This window comes from Hippopotamus amphibius, chromosome 13 (genome assembly GCF_030028045.1).
Source record: "Hippopotamus amphibius kiboko isolate mHipAmp2 chromosome 13, mHipAmp2.hap2, whole genome shotgun sequence".
Taxonomy (NCBI): Eukaryota; Metazoa; Chordata; class Mammalia; order Artiodactyla; family Hippopotamidae; genus Hippopotamus; species Hippopotamus amphibius.
In genome coordinates, this window is record NC_080198.1 from 80668485 (window position 1) to 80690863 (window position 22379).

Below are 22379 nucleotides of genomic sequence, written 5' to 3' on the forward strand. Positions count from 1 at the left end.
TAATCTAATAATCTAGTTCAGCAAGGCCTGAGAGTAGAGGAGAATCTGGGTAGAATCTCTGGTGGAAGGCAGGTGTTTATCTGTCTGGAACTTTCCCGAAGGTCCCTCAGGAATGAGAAGCACAGGAGGAGAAGAACAAGGCTGGAGCCCCAGAACAGAGGCTGGAGTCCCTGCTCCTCCATTTAAAGGAGTGAAAAACCACAGACAACATCACTGAGCCTAAAGAAGGCAGCACTTGGGAGTACCAGGAGGCTACTTCCTTAACTCTCCTCCCCTTCCAACACATACCCGTCAGCTTCCGCTCATTTCTTAAGACAGTCGGATGGTCTAATGGGTACCTATCTCACTTATCATTTTCCTTCTAGTTCAGTGAGAAAGAGGATGAAGGAAAGGGAACTAAACCTCCCCAAGATGGAAGTAAAAGTACCACATGCCAACCCCTAAAATGAGTAGAGGGGATGCCACAGACACTTCCTCCACGTCCTCCCTACGCCTCTGAAATCATTCTTCTAAGTGTCAGGTGGATGACAGCAAGTGACAGTGATTCAGGAACTGCAGCTCATCTTAAATAAGGAGAGTTACCACAACAAGAATATGAGCAACACCTACCACCACTAGGTATTGCCATGGCTCTTGTTTAAGGAAACCCTGTGGAGTAAACACTGCCATCCTCATTTTAATGAAGCTGACTCCCTCCCTCGTCCGAAGGAGCCTTATTAATGCCAAGACTAAAAGCCAGGACCATTTGGCTGAAAAGGCCCATGTTTTTCCACGTTGCTACTTGCCACAGCCCCTGGAAAGTTGGTATAAAAAATTCCGTAAACAAAACTATGAAATAGGTAGTTTGTGTCCAGTGCCACTGCTTCTTCAGAAGCTCACGCTCACTCCATCCTCTCTGTCAAAGTCATTGACAGCAGCGATTTTAATTTTAAAACTAGAAATGTCTGGCTTGGAATGAGACTATTTGTGAAGAATATCACTCTAAAAACTGGTGCCAACAGCAATTTAATTATGAGAATTATCATCTGTAAAAAATGATCAGTTAAAAAATATGTCCCTTGACATCACCAGTGTTTGAATTAATATCTAAATGAACAATTCTGTGGGGCATCTTAAAGCTTAAATACTTAATAGCAGAGGGAGGAAATGTTTAAATATCATGTCAGACTCTGCAATTTCAATTACATTTGGGTCTCTAAAGTATCAGGAAACCCCTGTAAGCCTATAATGCTTACAGAAGCAACTGATAAGCTATTTAAAACTACAGTGCTATTTAGAAAATTATCATATCAATGAACCAAACAGTAACTTATTGATGTTTGCAACAGTGCCTGATTTACTTCCTGGATAGATTCACTTAGTCAGGTAATCTGGTTTCTTACTAAACACAAAATATATGATCAGCCTACAAAACACGCACCAACATTTCACATTAATGAGTTCCCATAGGGAATCTATTATTTATTTCCAACTATCATGTTGTGGTGAATATTTAAGCTAAGAATCAGTAATTGGAATTAAATCATTCATCTCTTCCAAATATTGGAGTTCTCAATTTTCTGATCCTTGCATAGCTACCAATATAGCACAGTAGTACTACATGGATGAAGACATCCTAAAAAATTATTTGTGAGTGATTGTATCCAAAATAAGAAACTTACTATAAAAGATATATATTTTGATTAAATGATATTTATTTTAAAAGGGGATATTTTAACATGATGCAATAGTTATAATTTTATCTCTAGCTTTATATTTCAAGAGAGATCTTATATGCAACATACTGTTAAAATGGCCTTAATTTTCCACATCTGCTACAACCCTGGATCAGTCTGTTAGCCCCAAGGACTCTGGTCCCATAACTCAGCTTAGACATTCATTCACTCTTGGGGAAGTCAGCTTTCCATTTCCATGTGTGATAATAAGTAATGGCTTCTAGGGGACTCAATGAAAACTAAATATAAAAAGCCACTGTTTTGCTTCTTGGTTTTACTCTTCTGATAACCTGATCCGCTCACAAGCGGGTTAATCTAATGGATTCATTGCAAAACGTCTCTTTTTTCCCCCAAACGTTTTTCTGTGAGGGAGTTCTGGCAAATGACAAAATGACAAACAGTGAGTATCTCATGACCCTGTCCTTGGTCCCTTGTTCTTTCTTATCTCTGTTTATCTCTTATCTGTATCTTTCCCCAGGACTGTGTTTCCCTAAATTAAAAATGTCTCTACAAGTGGTGAAATGAAAATGCCTTTCATACTCCTAGCCTGGCAACAAAGAACCTCTGAGGTCCACCAAATGAGTGCCGCACCACCCCAAGTCATCTTTAACACAGCAACACGGGCCTGACTTGCACCACAAGCCCTGTTCACGTGTATATTTGGAACACAGTAGAGACCATTTAGGTCATCAGTTGGGTAAAGTATGATGACCTCCTTTTCTCAATACCAATATCATGAAGTAGCTATTCTAATTCATTAAAATAACTAACCTGGAATGTTTGGTTACTTAATGGCTGCAATGGCATCTGGACATAAATTTGGAATAAACAAATAATGGTTATAATATTAACAACATTGTTGTACTAGCTCAATCACCTGATTTTTGACAACTATTTGTATTTGATGCAATTCATTTAATTTTTAACATTTATTGAGTGGCTACCATTTTCCAGGTCCTCAGGGTACAAAGGTTATCCACCTCGCTGTCCATTCTTTAAGGTATCCATACCCTAACAGGGAAAAAGCCATGTGAAAAACCAATAATTAAGGTACAACCTGTTAGGTGCAATTACGGTTCAGGGAAGCTGAAAAGTGGCAGAGATCAACTGCTTGGCAGGGCCAGCCCACTTTCCGCCAATGGGAAATCATCTAAAAATTATCACCTGAAAATGTGAATTTTAATTATCAAAAGACTCTCTAAGCAAATGTACTACTCTATGGTAGTATTACTGTTATTACCCCCTAATCAAACTACTAAAGCTACAGTCACCCCCTATTAGATGTTACTATTTCATACACATTTAATACTTGAAGGACCTAATCAAATAAAGATCTATTTACAGACCTCCTTCCTGGACAAAGTAAACTTTTTTTTTTTTTTCATTTGTTTCCATGTTCTCTACCACCCTATAATGACAGAGATAAGCCCCTATGTGGATATAATCCAACCTAAACCTCTCCCCCTTAAGAACATTTTAAGGACTCCTACTATAGGCAGCCCGGTAGGGAACAGTATAAACTAGGCACATGCATTTAGAAATGATTCTATTATCAAGGCAGACAATTTCTTCACCCTACACCAATACATTTTGTAATCAAAAGCATTTGGATTCTGGCTGATTTCTATCATTAAAACTCTACAGCAAGAGGAGGAATCCAAATGGTGTGATTTGACTCATATTAAGTCCTCATAATCTGTGAGATATCAAATAAAGATTAGCAAAATTGTCTCTGCATAGTTTTATATACACCATAAATGTGTAAATGAGTAAAATGAGTGACAAGAGATGCAGGCATCTTGACAAAACACCTAGCAAATAGCAAAACAATCCCCAATTCACTTGGTTGTGCCACAAACTCTCTGCGTGGCCTGGACGAGACACTCAAATTCCTTTCATCTCTTATGTGACAAATGACTGGGCTGCTCCCTGTATTTTGAGGAGGAAAAATGGAGCTGAACTAGATGTTCTCTAGAGTTTCTTTAGGCTCAATCATTATGAAAGCTTCTGAAAAAAGTCGTTTGGACATTTTCTCTACCTTTTCATCCCAGGTTGTGAAATGAAATCCCACTGTCAAATCATTTCCAGACATCTGGAAAACTTAATCCACTGCCCTGTAAGATACCAAGGCAGTTAACAATTAAGCTGTTATTAGGGAATCATGTGTTCTAAGAGGTCACTTGCTGGGCTCTATTATTTTAGTGTTACAACTATGACTAAATAATACAGGCATTTGAAAAACTCATTAACTTTTGGAACCCTGAGGTACAGTTTGCTGCATCAGACAAATCAACTAGAGAAATCCCAAAAGGAATGCACGTGTTCCTAAACATATAAAGCCTCACTAGTGTGAGAAATATATGAAAGAGTAAGACACATCATTCTTCAAAATACTCCCTTTTGAAGTGAAAATGGCCCTTCACACTTATAACCTAACAGACTTTCAATGATAATAACATACTTATCTAGGTCCAGATATATAACACATGGGTATGCCAGATGTGTATGTATCTGAGTGTAACACCTCACTAACTGTCACAGCCAAAGCGATAATTGTAAAGAAAGAACACATTTTCAAAAGAATCATTACAAAAAGCCCAAAGAAGAAAAAAGAACAGGGAAGGTTCAAGCTAGTGTCAAACTAGAAATCATGGCAAATCAGAAAATATTCTGGGTAATAATCTTATGTGAGGCTCTAAAAACCACACAGAAGATGCTTTTAAAGTAAAACAAAGTACAGTAGCCCCCCTTTACCCACAGGGTATATATTCCAAGACCTCCAGTGGATGATTGAAATCTTGAAAAGTACTGAACCCTATATATACCATGTTCTTTCCTACACATACATGCCTATGAAGAAGTTTAACTTACAAATTAGGCAAGCAGGAGATTAACAACTAATAATACAATAGATCATAATATACTGTAATAGAAATTATGTGAATGTGGTCTCTCTCTCTCTCAATATCTTGTGGTCTACTCACCCTTCTTGTGGTGACACGAGATGATAAAATGCCTACGTGATCAAATGAAGTGAGGAGAATGACGTAGGCATTGTGACACAGAGTTAGGCTACTGTTGACCTTCTGATGATACATCAGAAGGAGGATCATCTGGTCCAAGTGATGCTGGATCATGGAGCCATGACAATGGCGATGGCTGGATGTCAGGGGCAGACCATGTGGATGGATGGGGATTCCGGCCAGGACGGAGCAGGACAGAGCTGGACTATGTGATATTTCATCACACTTCGCTACTCAAAGTGATGTGCAATTTAAAACTTATGAATTGCTTATTTATGGAAATTTTCATTTAATATTTTCAGATCATTTGACCGAGGATAACTGAAGCTGCAGATAAGGGGGGGACCACCAAAGTGAAATGAACAGGCATAAGGGCCCATGCTATTTTACTAAGCTTACAATAGTATTCTGTACTTATATGATGTAGTTCAAACTGCTGCAACTCAAGAAAAATGTGCAGGGATGGAAGGAAAAAAAGGCAATCAGAAGATGCCTTATCATCACTGATTCCTTCTTCAACCTGAAGAAGGGAGACAGCATCTGAACAGAAACCCAAAGGAACACGCAGAAGGGCAGTGCGCTGGCTGGGAAAAGATGAAGACTTGGAGGGAGCGGGGTTGATCTGCCTGACATCAGGAATGACTCAGTTAAGGGAGAGAGAGACTTGCGTCTGGGTCTTTCATAAGCTGCTCCTGCAGTTTGATTTTAGTGATCTTTAGGAAGGGGGGTAATACATCCTACGGGGACTCTGGCAGAGACTATCTGGGATTCCAGGTGGGCTTAAGGAAATTCACAAATGGCTGAGAAACGCTGAGACCGACCCCCATCCTTACAGCTGGTGTCAGAGAGGAGGCCCGTGCTCACTCTCGCAGCCTCTACCAGCAGCGTCTAGGGTTTATGGGCCAAAGATCTGGCAAGTTCTATTTCTTCATGTTACATGAAATATATCAAAGTATTACTTATGAAGCATGCTTCTAATGGAGGTGTTAGAGAAGTCTGCAGGCTGTATATTCCAATCACCTTATTTCTCCATGAGAAAATTCTGCCCAGTGATTGTGCTTATCTGATACCTATACGAGAAAATCTGGATTTACTCTTCATGAAGGCCCTGGCAGATTTTTTTTTTAATGTAGTGATGACCAGTGCTAGAAATGAACAATTTAACAGTTGTTGTGTCTACTTTTAGAATTTTAAGAGCAGAAATGGTTGCAATAGAGAAAATGAGAGAACAGGCCCTACATTTCTGGTAAACGCCATCAGATGTTGAGATTAAATCCAGAGTCAACCCGAGGTTAGAAAATCCCCTACAACAACAGACATGCAATATGGCTCCTGCGGGCTTGAGATACCTAATAAAAAAAAAAACTAGGATGGAGAACAGAACACAAGGGTATTTGCTGACAGCTCAACCAGCAAAAAGAATTTAGGTTTGCCTCAGACAGTAGAAAGGTTTTGTTAAAATGTAATTAATTCCATCTTTGAAATGAAATCACAATGGGGCATGATTTCCTTAAATAGTTACATTTACTCACTAACTTAAAATTAGTTAACTTCCTAGTCTGATGGAAGTTACTACCTCACTTTCATTATTGGACATAAACTTTCTAGTGGTCATGACTGCTGAAAGAAGAACCACTATTCATGTTGTTCTACCTATTTGAGTTCACGGGACCTAACCCAGACGCAGAGAACCGTGTTTGTGCATTCTGGGGGCGATCAGAAGGAACTCTGTTTAATTAAAAGCAAAATCACTTATACTCATTAAAACGAACACTCTAACTACATTTTCTGTCCTACTAAGGGTATAACTTAATCAAAAATCTATGTCCCAGACAGTCTGATGACCACGTGGCAGAGTGGCCTCTCGGCATGACCAAGATGCTCATTCAAAGCAGGAGTGCATTCCAGGGGAGTTGGGCACCCACAAATAAAGGGACCTTGGTAGGCTCTGTGTCTTAACCACTTTTTAGAACAGCATTTGTTATCCAACAATACCCAATCTTATCTCTTCTAAAAATCAAAGCTGACAAAGTGACATTTATATTTAGAAAAGATTACCAAGGAGTTCAGCAAACCTTACTTCTGGTAGTGGGCTGGCTGGTTTGGTTAGGATTCCTCCTACATAAACAACATTAGGCAGAGTGGGTCTCGGAAACTCCAGGGCTACATCTGTACACAGCATCCACAGGCTGGACCCGTGGACCAAGTCATACATGGACTTCTCCGGCAGCAGGTTGTACTTCTGCATTATCCTTTCATATCTGGGAAGAACCAGAAAGCTGACCCCTATTCTGGAAATGAGGTAAACGCCGGTATTTTTCATCCTCTGCAGCAGGTTCATGTGGTCTGTGAGGAGTGAGTTAAACTCTGGGACGTAAGCTAATGGGGCAGGAGCGCCCACTTCAGCAGGATACCAAAGGCCAGTTGAAAATACAGCATATTTAACCCCTAAAAGATGGGCTATCACAAATCCACACATGTCATTAGGGTCCACCAGCAGCAGGTCAAACTCTTCCTTTTTTAGACCCTGGATCAGGGCACGGTTGCCAACCATCATATCACAGTTCTTGGTATAGTGATCCAGTATGTCAAACAGTTCGATTGCTGTCAATCTCCCAGAGAAAATATTCCGCATTTTGGACTGCAGGAAAGCATCCGAGGTGGTACTGTTGAAGATCCCTGGGTAGCGCTGGAGGCTGTAATGGTTAGATGGCGCGATGTCTCTGCCTTCAGAGAGGAGGAACACTGTGTGGTGGCCTCTCTCATGCAGGGCCGAGGCTAGCGTCTTGAAAATGTACATATGGCTTTCGAACATAATTGGCGGCACGATGATGATTTTAGCAGCCTCCGCTATCCCAACTGCACTCCACAGGAGCATGAAATACGGAGTGTAAGACTTCATAGCTGAAATGACAACCAGAAAACTATACTTAAAACAGAATGCAATCCTTACCATTCAAAACCACCACAAAGACGCTTTTTCAAAGTATCTGATGATCCAGTACTTCACCTAAGGATCGCTTTTAACAATTATCCCAATATTTGTTCTAATTGTCTCTTTATTTTTGAAAGATATCTCTTAAGGTATAGAATTGACAGCAAAACTGGCATAAACTGAAATATATTTAAAATGTATCAGTTTTGGAACACACAATTGCATCAATAACAGAGAACTAAATCTTTTTTTTTAATTTGAAGTGAAGCCTATAAGATTGAATGACAAAAGATCTCTCTTCTTTGAGTCATAGCTATGAGGTATCGATGAAACGTTTATCTTTTAACTGAACGTCAATGTTAATCCCAGGAACAAGAGCCCAGACTTTTTATTTCCAGGTAAATCACCATGTATGTCTCTTATAAAATCATTTTATCACAGCCGTAACATTCCTAGTTATGACTAAAGCATACCAAAGAAAGATTATGTTTTAGGAAATAATTATGTCAAGTAGTAATTCTATAGAAAATACTTTTTCCCACAGGGAAAAAATGACCTTGAATGTGACTTTCTCCTTTATCTAAATACCTTTAAGTATCCTGACAGATTCTGTTTATGTAATTTATATCAATCTGCGGATTCATTTCGGGGCATTATCTAAAAGAGAAACTTTTAATAGAAGAGTTCAAGAGGGTTAACTGGATCTCAGTAAATGCTTGTGAAAGAAGTGACAGGTACACTTCCTGTACTGTACCTGTAACTCAGGTGCAAAGGGCAAGTCAGATGATGGCTGTACCCCTGACAGCTAACGCTTCTTCTCCTCTTTTGTGTTAATAGAATATATACAATAGTTAGAGTACCCTCTATCACTTTTTAGAAATAATACCTATGGGGACCATAGAGCGCATAAAGTCCCCTACCTATCCAAAATAATTTTTACTAAGACTCTAAATTAGCCTCCAAATAGGGAAAGATCTAAATAATAATTACCCATGAGACCTGGACATTTTTACTTCAAGGAGCAACTCAAAATAGATTTATATGCAGTCACCAAATCAATACTTATTTTTACTCACTATCATATATTAACCATCCTACTACAAATTTCCACCATCTAAATGCAGTTTAAATAACTATACCGTCTCAACATTTAAACACTGCAAGCAACCTGAAAAAAAAAGAAAAGAAAAAGAAAAAGGAAAAGAAAGAAATCAATAGCATGCAAATGATAGATTCTTCCAATACCAAGATTAAACTATAAAATACATTATACTTCCAGGTGACTTTTCCCTCTCTCACTACAAGGAAATTTTCAAACCATTTCTAAATGATACTATATCACCAAGAATAAACAGAAGTAATATGCTTTATAAACATATAAAAGCCTACGCTAAATGCTGCTTGAATTAATGTGAGGGCTTTAAAAAAATTAATTTGGAGAAAACACTGTTTCTATAGCAATGAAGTAAACTTATTCTATAATTACAAGATCAATGAAGGAAGAAAATTAAGTAGCCAATCTTGGAGAAAACTTTACAGGCCTTTACTCTCCTGTATCGTCTCTCCAATGTGTCTCTCTGGTGTAGCCTTCTTCCCACGCCAAGGAGGAAAGAATTAGGAATTTTAAGTAGACATGTTATTAATTCTAGGAATGAGATTTATGCAGAAACAGTTATTTCAGCAGAACTGTCCACTGCTGTGATTAATAGTGCCTGTTACTATATGCATGTCCAAGAAGACAGTGTTGGACTAATGGTAGGCAATTGCTCTGCCGGCTGGGTTTTGCATTTAGCTAAGCAGACTCAGTTCCTTCAGCTGCAGTTAAAACTATTACTTTATCATAATCACTAAGAAACAAAACAAAAAATATTAGGGAAACAAATCCTTTCACCATGTTTCTTATTTTTCTCCCTTTTTAATTTTATTTTAGTAATCATTGCAAAGTAAAAAGAAATCACAAAATGACTGTTTAATGCACAATTGCTTATGTTCTAGAACAGCACTATCTAATAGAACTATCTGATGATGAAAATGTCCTGTCTCTTTACTGTCCAATATAGTAGCTGCTAATGAGCAGCTAAAATGTGATTAGTGTGACTGAGGAACTGATTTTAAATTAGTACTAGTGGCTACTTACCCAAAATAAGGTTAGAAAAAGTACACAGATTCTGTACATATAAATTCTAAAAGTAACTACTCAGAAAGACAGATATTCATGTGCTAAAATATCTTCTAAGAATAATGTCTACTAGGTCTGCACATGTCTTCATGAAAAAAGACTGATTACCAACAAAGAAGCATAATTTACACAAGCAAGCTACTCGCTATCCAAATACAATGTTAATTATGAAGGATTACAACAGCGCTTTAATCTCATAAATATCACTTTCATGGATAACAGAATGACTAATGCAACTACCAACAAATAGTGAGATTCTTGCTAGTCCAGAACTAGCAGAATGTGTCTATTGATAAGCTGGACTTCATTAATATTAAAATCCTCTCCTCTGAGAAAGATAAGGTCAAGAGAATGAGCAGATAAGCAACAGACTGGGAGAAATATTTGCAAAGGATACATTTGAAAAAACGATTGTTATCCAAGCTATGCAAGGAAGGAGCTCTCAAAACTCAACAGTAAGAAAACAAGCAACCTGATTTAAAAAGGGGCCAAAGACCATAACAGATACCTCACCAAAGAAAATACAGATGGCAAAAAAATAAACATATGAGAAGATGCTCCATGTCCTATGTCATCAGGGAAATGCAAATTCAAACAATAATGATGGGGTTGTTTGCTTTTTTGATATTGAGCTACATGAGCTGCTTGTATATTTTGGAGGTTAATCCTTTGTCAGTTGCTTCATTGGCAAATATTTTCTCCCATTCTGAGGGTTGTCTTCCTGTCTTGTTTATGGTTTCATTTGCTGTGCAAAAGCTTTTAAGTTTCATTAGGTCCCATTTGTTTATTTTTGATTTTATTTCCGTAATTCTAGGAGGTAGGTCACAGTAAAGTAATTATACTCCAGTAAAGAGCTTGAAACAAACAAACAATAATGAGAAACCGCTACACATCTATTAAAACAGCCAAAACCCACAGACAACACCAAATACTGGAGAGGACAAGGAGCAACAGGAACTTTCATACATTGCTGGTGGGGATGCAAAACAGTACAGAGACACTGGAAGACAACTCGGTGGTTTCTTACAAAACTAAACATACTCTTACCATATGATCCAGATATTGTGCTCCTTGGTATTTACACAAGGGAGATGAAAACAGATGTCTGTATAAGAATCTGCACAGGAATGTTTATAACAGCTTAACGTATAATTGCCAAAACTTGGGAGTAGCCAAGTACGCGAACATCGGTTAGGTGAATAAATAAACTATGGTGCACCTGTATAATGGAATACTTTTCAGCATTAAAAAGAAATGAGCTATCAAGCCATGAGAAGACAGGGAGGAAATTAAAATGTATATTTACAAAATGAAAGAAGCCAACCTGAAAAGACTACATACTGCATGATTCCAAACATATGAACTTCTGGAAAACACAAAACTTATGGAGACAGTAAAAAGATTGGTGGTTGCCAAGCGGTGCAAGGGATGAATAGGTGCAGCACAGAGGATTTTTAGGGCAGTGAAACTATTCTGTAAGGTGCTATAATGGTGGATACATGCTATTATACATTTACCCAAACCCACAGACTATACAACACTCAGAATGAACCCTGCAGGGGTCCCCAACTCCAGGGCCAGAGACCGATACTAGTCGGCGGCCTGTTAGGAACTAGGCTGCACAGCACGAGGTGAATGGTGGGTGAGCAAGTGAAGCTTCATCTGCCACTCCCCGTCGCTCGCGTTACCGCCTGAAACCACCCCACCACCAGTGTGTGGAAAAACTGTCTTCCACGAAACCAGTCCCTGGTGCCAAAAAGGTTGGGGACCGCTGTAAAGTATGGACTCTGGGAGATAACGATGGGTCACAGCAGGTTCCGTGATCATAACAAATGTACCACTGCGGTGCAAGATGTTGATAGTGCGGGAAGGTGTGCATGTGCGAGGGGAGGGAGGATATGGGAGCTCTGTGTACTTTCTGCTCAATTTTGCTGTGAACTTAAAGCTGCACTAAAAAGTAGTTTATTAGTTTAAGGGAAAAAAGATGTAAAACAACCTGAAAAAAGCATAACGAAAAGAAAATAAACTAGACAATAAAAAAAAGGATGTGGATGTATCAAATGCACTATAAACAAAATTAAATGAAAAATGATATCCTAGAAAAACAACCTGCAACATACATAACAGACATTTAACCTCTATAAGCATTTTCATGAAGCCATTATTTAGGGCAGGAGAAGAGTGTCATGAATTGCAAACATTTAAAGATATGTTAAATTTTCAACAATTGGAGACAGTTAAATAAATTGTCATTCATTCATACAATACGGCCCCTGAAACAAGCTTGTAAAAGAACATTTAATGGTAATGGAAAGTTATTCAAGATTTACTACTGACTAAAAATTAGGCTACTAAACATTCTCATAGCATGTAGCACTTTGTAAAGATATATATGTATATATACATGGGAATGATAAACACCAAAGGGCAGTGGTTTTTTCTGGATAGTATGAATTATAAGGGATTCTAATTTAATTTTTTCTACATTGGACACATGTTACTCTACTCAATAAAAATAATGATGTGTTATTTTTAAATAATATGTGATGAAAAACTATTTCATTCACAGTAACAAAGTACATAAAACACCTCTGAACTGAACTAAAAAGGATATATATTTTTTGGCTATACTAAGTATGGCAAGCCTTTCCCTGAAGACATACATGGAAATAATACTAAGTGTATAGAAATACTATATTATTTTAATGGAATACAATATTCTAAAAAAATCAATCCTTCCCATATTATAAACAGACTGAATAAATTCCTCTCAAAATTCCACTGAATGGATCTGTTTTATTTGCAATTCGATCAAACTATAACCATGTTTATTTGTTAGAACAATACACTTTTGAAAAAGAAACAGTAATGACTTGGGACAAAAACATAAATATTAAAACATATTTGTAATTAAAACACCATATGTATATGTGTAGTACATATATAAAACGGAATACTACTCAGCCATAAAAAAGAACAAAATAATGCCATTTGCAGCAACATGGAGGCGATGAGATTATCATACTAAGTGAAGTAAGTCAGAAAGAGAATGACAAACATGATATCACATGTGGAATCTAAAATATGACAGAAACAACCTATCTGCAAAACAGAAACAAACTCACAGACATAGGGAATAGACTTGTAGCTGCAAAGGGGGAGGGGGAGTAGGAGAGGGATGGAGTGGGAGGTTGGGGTTAGCAGATGTAAGCTATCACGTATAGGATGGATAAACAACAAGGTCCTATTGTATAGCACAGGGAACTATATTCAATATCCTGAGATAAACTATAATGGAAAAGAATATGAAAAACAATGTATATATAAGTATAACTGAATCACTTTGCTGCATAGCAGAAATTAACATAACATTGTAAATCAACTACTGTACACTTCAATAAAAAAATAAATTTTAAAAAAGCCTATGGAACTAGCCCAAGAATCCTAATTCAAATCAATGGATCAGAGTAGGTAGCATGTAAGAATTTCCTGAATATGAACATAATATGAGATGAAGGAAGTACCACAAGTAAATGAGGAAAGAACAACTTAATATGAAGTGTTAAAAACTGACTTTATATTCGCAAAACAAAATTACTAAATTTTTTACGTTAGACTTTCCCCAAAGTAACTCAGACAAAATAATGTCAAAAAAACTTTTTTTCTCATAAAGCCATTAAGAGTGTTGAGCTTTAAATGATCTCTGGAAAGAGAAAGATAATTCTGAGCATAAAGTAAAGGAAAAAAATCAGTATTATTACATTTTATTACATAATCATTAAATATTTTTGGAATGTTTAAAACATCTGGAGCAGAGGTTTCCAGTTCAGGATGGCTGACTGAACACAAGTGTTTCTACTCCTTTCCTTCAAAAGCTCCTTCAGGATTACAGTAAAGAACATAAAACGGAATAAATAGCTGATATCTCTGAGAATTGACATGAGGAAGTGAGGTGTGGGCAAAACTACAGTCATCGGTGGAATGGAGTTTTGACAGTTTATGTCAAATATTTGACAAACAGCCTATTGAGGGATAAGAGAAGAATGAAGGTTGCCATGGCCCAGAACACACAGAGGAGAAGCCTGCAGCAGAGATGGAAACTGCTTCCAGAAAGGCTGAGAGCTTAAGAGGACACTCAAAGAGCAAGACCAGGGGGCAGAGCAAGAAATGAAGGGGACGTGCTCTCCAAAGAGGAGCTGGACCACTTTCCCACCCATCACATCTCCCCTTCACTCCCACAGGGGCAAAGCGGGGCTGTTGCATTTACCCTCCAAAGTAAAAATGAGGACCAGTTCTCTAGAAAAAGTGGAAAATCTGCCTAAAGAGAGATTCAAACTGACAGCTCGGGGGAAAACCCTCCTAATACTGATGTATAGGAGGTGGCAGATGGCTCCTCACATGTGCACCCTACAGGGGGCACTGGGCACACCACCCCTCCACACACAGTCTGAACTCAACCTCTCAACTAGTCCAAGGAGCTTAAAACTTGCTGAATGATTGAACAACAAGATTTTTCTTTCATGAATTCAGCAAGGATGTCAGTTTCAATGATAAGGCTCAGTCCTTGCAAAGGTAAAGCACAGACTTAAGCAGTTGGTGAAAAAGTAAATAGGCACACATGTTCTGAAAGACAACTGGAACATTATTTTACATTTATGAAACTATCCTGAATCCAAATTACCAACACGTACGTAAAAAGATGTTCCCTGCATTCACTTCTGAGAGCAAACAGCCAGAAACCACTAAGAACCCAGCAGAAGAGGATTGATCAAAGTATGGTATATTTTATAATGGAAAACTACAGAACCATCAAAAACCATGATTTTTAAAACAATTTTAACTTGAGAAAATGCTTATACATAATAAGACAGCAAGAAACAAAATTATATATATATATATATACACTATGTATACAGAGAATGATTATTATGACAACAAAGTAAATATCAAACCGTTATCAATAGTAAATTTGGATTTTCAGATTGAGTGATTTTTGTCTTATTTTCCTATTTATATATTTCTAGATTTTTGAAGTTTTCTACCAAAAATATATAATATTTATAACACATTCATTCAACGTACTGCCCCTTGAGCATGCCTTACTCTCACTCTCTCTTTGGAATCAAGTGTCTTAAAACATCACTGTCTATTCACTGTCTACTCCCCAAATGACTACAGTCCGCCACTGACGCCACCACAACTCTGTCTGAACACTCATTGTCAAGGGCACTAAATATCTCCTAATGTTCACAAAAATGCCCTTTTTTTTTTTCCAGCACTTATCTGATTGGACTTCTCTCTTATGCTAGATACTACCAGTGTACCTCCTCCAAATTCTCTCTTGGCTTCTGAGATGCTACTGCTACTTGACCGTACCTCACTGCCAGAATACTGAGGAAAATTCAGAATTCAAAGACTCTAAATAAATTTCATTTTGCTTATCAGTCTACCCTTTCTTTATATAAAAATTATTTCTAGGGCTGTATTCGAGACAAGAAACAATGCCAATTTTAGTAAGTGTACCTACCCTTCACCATATGGAAGCCATTCAACATTTAAATGTGAGTTAATTGGGACAAAACAAGGATATCGGGGTGTACCTAAATGTTGCACATGCAAAACACGCATTTGCAAAAGTGATCCCTCCAAGGTGCCCAAAATGGTTGTAAATCCTTAAGAGGACCAGAAAAAAAATTAGATTAGCTATACATTGTTTCTGCTCCTAAGCAACAATGGTTCACAAAGGCTGAAATTTCACACAGGAACACCTCAGCACGCTGCTGAGATTTTTAAAGATGACAAATAGACGTTATGAATCCATATTGCTCCCATTTTCTCAAATACTAGAGCCTAACACCATACTAGGCCTCAAGCAACTTTACTATTTCCATCTACTTATTTTTTTTTTAAGTGGTGGCATCACCTTTGGCCACCATTTCAAAGAATCATTTCTCTGTTTTTTTTTTCTTTTTGAAGTTGGATCATTGATGACTCTGAACTAAGCACACATGAGGATGAACTATATAGGAAAAAAAAAAATGACAAGCACATAAACCAAAGGAAAGAACTTAGGCTTCGACTGCCTACCATCCCAGCAGCTCAGCAATTCGTAGTCTATCATTTTAACAAGAATTAATCAGTGTTTTTGCATTAAAGGAAAAACAAAACAAGGGCTAATGGAGAATTTAAGATCATGTCTGTATGTGGTGAATTGGGCTATTTAGAAAAATGAAGTGATTTAGTCCTCAGAGCAGATTATGTAGTCTAGCAAGCTGAACAGCTGAATTTCTTTGTGCTTTTCAGTTTCCTTGGCATTTAGTATTATGTGGACTGCAATAAGAAAAGAAAATATATCAATCATAACTGCCACCAAAGGCTGACCTTGGTACTATATGATATACTGTCAAGTAATTTCATCTCTCTTCAAAGCACCTTCTACAAGTAAAGCCTTGGAAAATGCCATCCAGTAAAATAAAAATAAATCCAGGAAAGTAAAAACTAATTGGGCATCATTACTAGTGCTTTTAAATAAATGTAAATTTTATTTTAAAAATCTATTTTTCTCTAGTACAATTTAAGCTCCAAAAGGGTAGAAACTGTAGTAAAAGTTAACTGTTTTATTCCCATTGCCTAACCACATAGTGCTCAATAAAGATTTATTGAATGAATGACTGATTGTGATTCTGAACCAAGATATGTAGTTGGACCAGAGGCACCTCCACTAATGGCCTTGTTTTTGTCCTTTAAATTTTAAATGAATGAACTGATAATCTATTGCCTTACTTCCAAATAAAATTCTAAATCACAAGTTTTGGCCTGAGGCACTGGAGTTAGTTAACACATCTCCATCACGGAGAAAATTTCTGGGGTAATGGATACTGCAGCTGGAGAGAGAAAGTTATCAAGTCAAAGTATAGATTCATTATAGCTTTTCCTTAAGTCCAGGGGTCTTTTTTCATTTTATTTATTTTAACTTCCTACACATTCACAGCAATGTTGTAAATGGCCAAGAAAATTATCATTTATTAAGTAACAACTAGAATATGGAGGGAAACTGGAAATTGTAGGATGCCATAGCTAGGCATATAAGAGACAGCTGTGGCATATATTTCCCTTCTCTTTTCCTTGGCAGAATCCTCTACTTTAGCTTGGCTCGTAGCCAAAAAGACTAACGACATTTCCCAGCCTCTCTAGGGGCTAGTTTTAGCCACAATGAGTAAGCTCTAGTAATGGGCATGAGATGGAAGCAGAGTGACACGTGCAATTCCTAATTTATACACTTTTCACCTTCCTGCTGGCTGGAACCAGAACTTGGTAATGATTAACATCCTGGCCCAAGGGACAGAAGTACAAACCAGGAAAGCTGTCACAACAAAGACACCTGACACATGGAACCAGCCTATCAGCCCTGCCTACTTCTGCACATTGTAGCCAATATCTGCCAGACCAACTCAACTACCCTCTTGAAGTCACTGCTATTCTGTCACTCTGTTTCCAGCACTAGGGCGGACCAACTATCCCAGAACTGAGGGCATTTCCAGGATGTGGAGTTTCAGTGCTAAAACTGGGAATGTCCTGGGCATACCAGAAAGAGCTGGTCACCCCATAGCTTGAAACGTATATCCTAACATATAACTATCAATAAACAGCAGCCCATAAAAAGAGCTGTACTATGTACTACGTACTATGTACCTTCCCTGCATTTTATACCGAGATAAAGGCAAAAATAGTTGTTCCCATTTACAGATAAGGAGAATAAGATTGAGAGTAAGACTAAGAAATCATCTAGAATATTGCAGAGCTTCATATCCATTTTTAATCCATTTTCATCCCATCATGTGAAGAGAGGAAGAAAACAAAGCTGAAAAAACATATTGTAACTGTGGACAAAATGGGGGGAAAACTCAGTTTTATTGCCATAGAGTTGTTAAACAGCCCAGGTTTAAACACTCATCTTTCATATGTAAACGATATCTTGTGTTCTGAAGCTAATTATGACCATCTATTTGCAAGTAAACTAGGAAAGCAACAAGTTTCCTAAAATCACACTGTGAAATGGGAACACCTTGACTTGGGGTGGTCAATGGGGAGAGATAATTCAGGAAATTAAGGCCACCTGCTGCTGGTTAATAATCCCACCAAAAAAAAAAAAAACACTGATCTGGCAATAATCACATCTTTATTAATCAAGAGCGCAATTTGGGTGAAAACCCTACATTCAGTTGGCTGCTGGCAGTTACTAAAGAGAGGTAACAGATTTTCAAAGTCTGCCACCTTATCAAATTAACGGTTTTGATTCATTCAGAAAAATTAAAGACATTTACTTGTTTGGAAGTGCACAGCTTAACTACAGAAAAGCAAATTACTGAAGAAAATAAACCATTAGCAATACCATCCAAAAAATTCATTTCTGCACTTGGGACTCTGATGAGTGTCAAGGGATACAGGAAAAACCTCCTCTTAAAGGAGAAATTACAAGCAATGTTTTTGTTGTCGTTTGTCATTGTTGTTGCTGTTGTAACACTCCAAGCTAGTGGGCACTTATCACTCTGCTACACTGCCAGTATCTGCAGCTATCTCTTCCCAGACATCTATAGTACAGGTGGTGAAGCTGTAGGGAGAAACCTGATGCTATTAGCTTATCAGTGATAGCTGGCCCAGGCCCACTTGGGATCCTTCTCTGAAATCATCGGGTGGGAAGGTAAGATAAAACACAAGAAAACAGAGAGGAAAGAAAAATACCAATAGACATTGCACTCAGTACCTAGCATATGTATCCAATTAATGCTCAATGATGATTAAATTTAACTACATTAAACACAAATTTAATCACCTAATGAAATGATTCTTGAATGTACATATTCAAAAGAAACTCCTGTGGTGCTAACTAAAAATGCAGATTCCAGCCAGGGTCTTTTCAACACACAGCTATTATGAAGTCTGGGGAGAAATCCCCCATCTGCAGTTGTAAGAAGCAGCCGGATATTCTAATGCAATTCAACCACCAAATTGAGAGACAGGGATCTCATACGCAATCCTTATGTGCAATAAGAAAAGCACAAGTGATACAGTGGACACGTGGATCTAAAATCTAAAGACCTGATAAAACTCAGCTGTCCTGGGAATTCAGAAAATGACAATGCCCAGCCCCAGATCCTGAGGAACCCAGCATAAACAAATAAACAAATATTTTTAAATAGCCTGTGACAAAGTGCCTGCCATCTCTCAGGAGCACGTGAATATAGTTTTAGTAATTTATAAGGACATGCGATACCTTTCAATTTTCATTCAGTTTAATATCACATATTCTACTTTCCCATAATCACTAAATGACACAAATTATAAGATAATTTGAAATATTAGTGTATTAGTAAAGTATTATCAATGTCACTTTGAATAGATAATTTAAATAAATGTCAATGTGTATTTAAAATTTTGGTGTTTTGGGTATGTGTCCTATTTGGGTAACCTAAGATTGTCTTTTCAGATAGCACACATTTCAAGTTGTTTATATTATGATAACAAAATCACTTTAAGTGACCCTATCATGAAGTCCCTATAATTAAAGGAAAAATATATATATATATGGCATGCATCTATGGATGCCGAAATCCATAGCCTTTGTAATTTAGGCCGTCATTTAATTTCTCTGCACCTAATCTGTTTCACCTGCCAGGCGAAGATATTAAATTAGATGGTCTGGAAAATCACTTACAATTCTAAAGCTTACTGAAAACTGGGATTAAGACTAAGTTTAATGAGATTGATATGATTTGGTTCACAAAATTAGTTAAGACCAGATCAATGGACATTGAGGAAAAAAGTGAACAAAAATAACATTCACCCTGATTCTAAACTTTATGTTCTAGAGAATCTTTACTGTGAAGATAAATTTCATATGGATACTGTTAAAATGCAATTCTGAGTCAGTATGTCTGTATGATTTCTTTCTGACAAGTCCCCTGGTGACACAAGATGCTGCAAGTGTATGCACTGCACTGCGAGTAAGCAAGGATTTAGAGTCAAGCCGAGAGGTAGAAGGAAGAATAATAAAACACGATCAATGATGTGGTCAACCAGTCAGCAATACCAATAAATCTATTAGAAAGCAAATTATTTTTTAACCACACGTACACAAAAGACAATTTGCTTAAAATTATGAAAGGACCTAACAAATCTAATATACAATTTTTTTAAGGAACTGATAGGTGGTAGGCGAGCTGATCTTCCAACACGGGGCTACCCTCCAGTGGCCCTCAACTCTTACTGCTCATTACATTCACCTGGGGAGCCCGTGAAAACTAGAGATGCCTGAAAACCTGCCGCCCCCCAACCCAGATCAATTAAAGCCAAATTTCTGGAGATGAGGCCTACCTAGGTCTCAGCGTTTTTTGTTTTCTTTTCAGCGACTGTGACATTGAGAACCACTGGGATACACTAACACAAAGTCATAGCAAAATACACAAAAGTAAACTAATCCAACCCACTTTTTGTTGTTGTCTTTTAATGAACTGAGGAGCGTGTGTGTGTGTGTGTGTGTGTGTGTGTGTGTGTGTGTGTGTGTGTGTGTGGTGTGTGTGTGTGTTGGCAGAACTAAGAATACTTGAATATGCCTAAACCACCAATTAGTAAATAAAATACAGTATCATGAATTTAGGTTATAAAAACTAATTAACCAAGAAATGTGTTAACCAGGGAAACATTTTGAAATTTATACTAGATTTTTCTTTTGTCCCTAAAGTGATTAGAAATTTCTTCATCGCATGAGAAAATTGGAAGTGACTATATTCAGTATCATAGATCAGTGGTTTTCAAACTTCAGCATGCTTCAGAATCACCTGAAGGGTTTGCTAAACGGACTTTTAGGCCTGTCCTCAGTTTCTGATTCTCTAGATCTGGGAGGGGTTCAGGAATCTGCATATCTAACAAATTCTCAGGTTATGGTGATGCTGCTGGTCCAGGGACCATTTTCAGAATTACTGATAGAGAAAAAAGTTTGCAATTTTAAAAGATGCAATTTTATAGATATACATGTATATATACATATACACACATACAGTGTGGGTATCTTTTTCTGCACCTACTCAAGACCAGCTTGGTACCAGTTATCTCCATGCTTCTGCATCTCATGATCAACATTCAGCAAACAATAAGGAAACTGTTTTGATTCTGATCTCATCCTTAAACACATAGGAAAAGCTTCATAAATCATACAACTGATTTTGTGTGAGGTTTTAAGTTCTGATAGGTATACGCTTTCTTGAAAAAACGGATGCTTGAGTAATGTTTTAAAATGTTCCATCAGGACTTTTTATAACTCTCTTTCGTTGGGATTTTAATTAGCAGAACACCACAGTGAATGTGGAGGAAATCCAGATCAAATTATCGTCTTCTCCCACAATGGGGCAAAATCACATGTGGGGAAACAGCTTTTCAATACGCCATGACTTAGAGAATCTTAAGGCTTCAGAAATGTACTAGGATCACAAAAGATCATGGGATTGTTTCTCCCACTTATTAATAATATCCTTTCTTTACTATCACTAGTTTAAGTGAATTTTTAACATTATCTACATTAACAGTATTGAGTCACAAAATAAACCCCCATGTGATATCTTAAACATGTTTTGGGACCAAAAATATCTGGCCAAATATAACCAAAAAACAAATTTAAAATAATTCTGGTTATTTCCCTATTTAGTTACTTGTGAGTCCTGGAGAGTGAACAAATAAAATTCTCCACTGCTGTCTCATAAAATGCTAGTAAAATCGCTAACAGAAGGTTGTTATGGAGTATTAGATAAAACAGCAGAAGTATATTGTTCCCCAGAAGAATATTTTGGTAGGCAGAGGATGCATTTCGCTGATATCCCCTTACAAAGTAAAAATGTAGTTTTGTGGCTTCTAAGCATCCAGGATTAGACTTGATATTCAACACAATGAAGTAACTCTAAAGAAGTCTTCTGTATATCATTGCCATTGTTAATAGTCTTGCAAACATAATATTAATATGCTTAAACACTGGTATGTATGTATTTGTTATGAAATGACGCCAAATATACTTTAAAATGTGTTTTCATGTTTTATGAAATAAATCAGAGTCCCAATTTAAAAACTAAAGATAACTGAGTCCAAACCCTGTCATTTGTAGAGAAAGGGACAAGGTCTCCAGAGGGTGGTTGCCAAGCATCACTTGGCCAGTTCATAGTTACTCCTTGGCAGAGTCGGAACTAGCACTCAGGTTTGCTAGATCCTAATCCAGTATCTCTTCCCTGTACCACATAAAGACTCTCCAGAGCTGCCACTGCCACATGTCAGATAACAGGCTTTTTCTTGAATTCTGGGATGCACAAATCCGCAGTCTCTGAAAAGCCGTACTGATAACCTTCTCACACTTTTACATATAAAACCTTTCTATTTTATACTAGATTCAAAAAATCACCATATATTTTGGCTTTAAGGCAAAAGAGTTCTACCATATACTAGACTGCTTGTAAATGAATGGCTGGATTAATTCTTGTACGTTG

At 37.4% G+C, this 22379-nt stretch overlaps 1 protein-coding gene across 3 annotated transcripts in view; it reads right to left on the bottom strand.

Annotated features, from left to right (window-relative positions):
- UGT8 (UDP glycosyltransferase 8) overlaps nt 1–22379 on the bottom strand; it is a 78225-nt gene that overhangs the window by 45667 nt on the left and 10179 nt on the right. For all 3 annotated transcript variants that reach the window (XM_057704419.1, XM_057704421.1, XM_057704420.1), the window contains exon 2: nt 6819–7642. In XM_057704419.1, the coding sequence (XP_057560402.1) occupies nt 6819–7640 (822 nt within the window). In that variant the 5' untranslated portion in view covers nt 7641–7642. The remainder of the gene's footprint in view (nt 1–6818; nt 7643–22379) is intronic.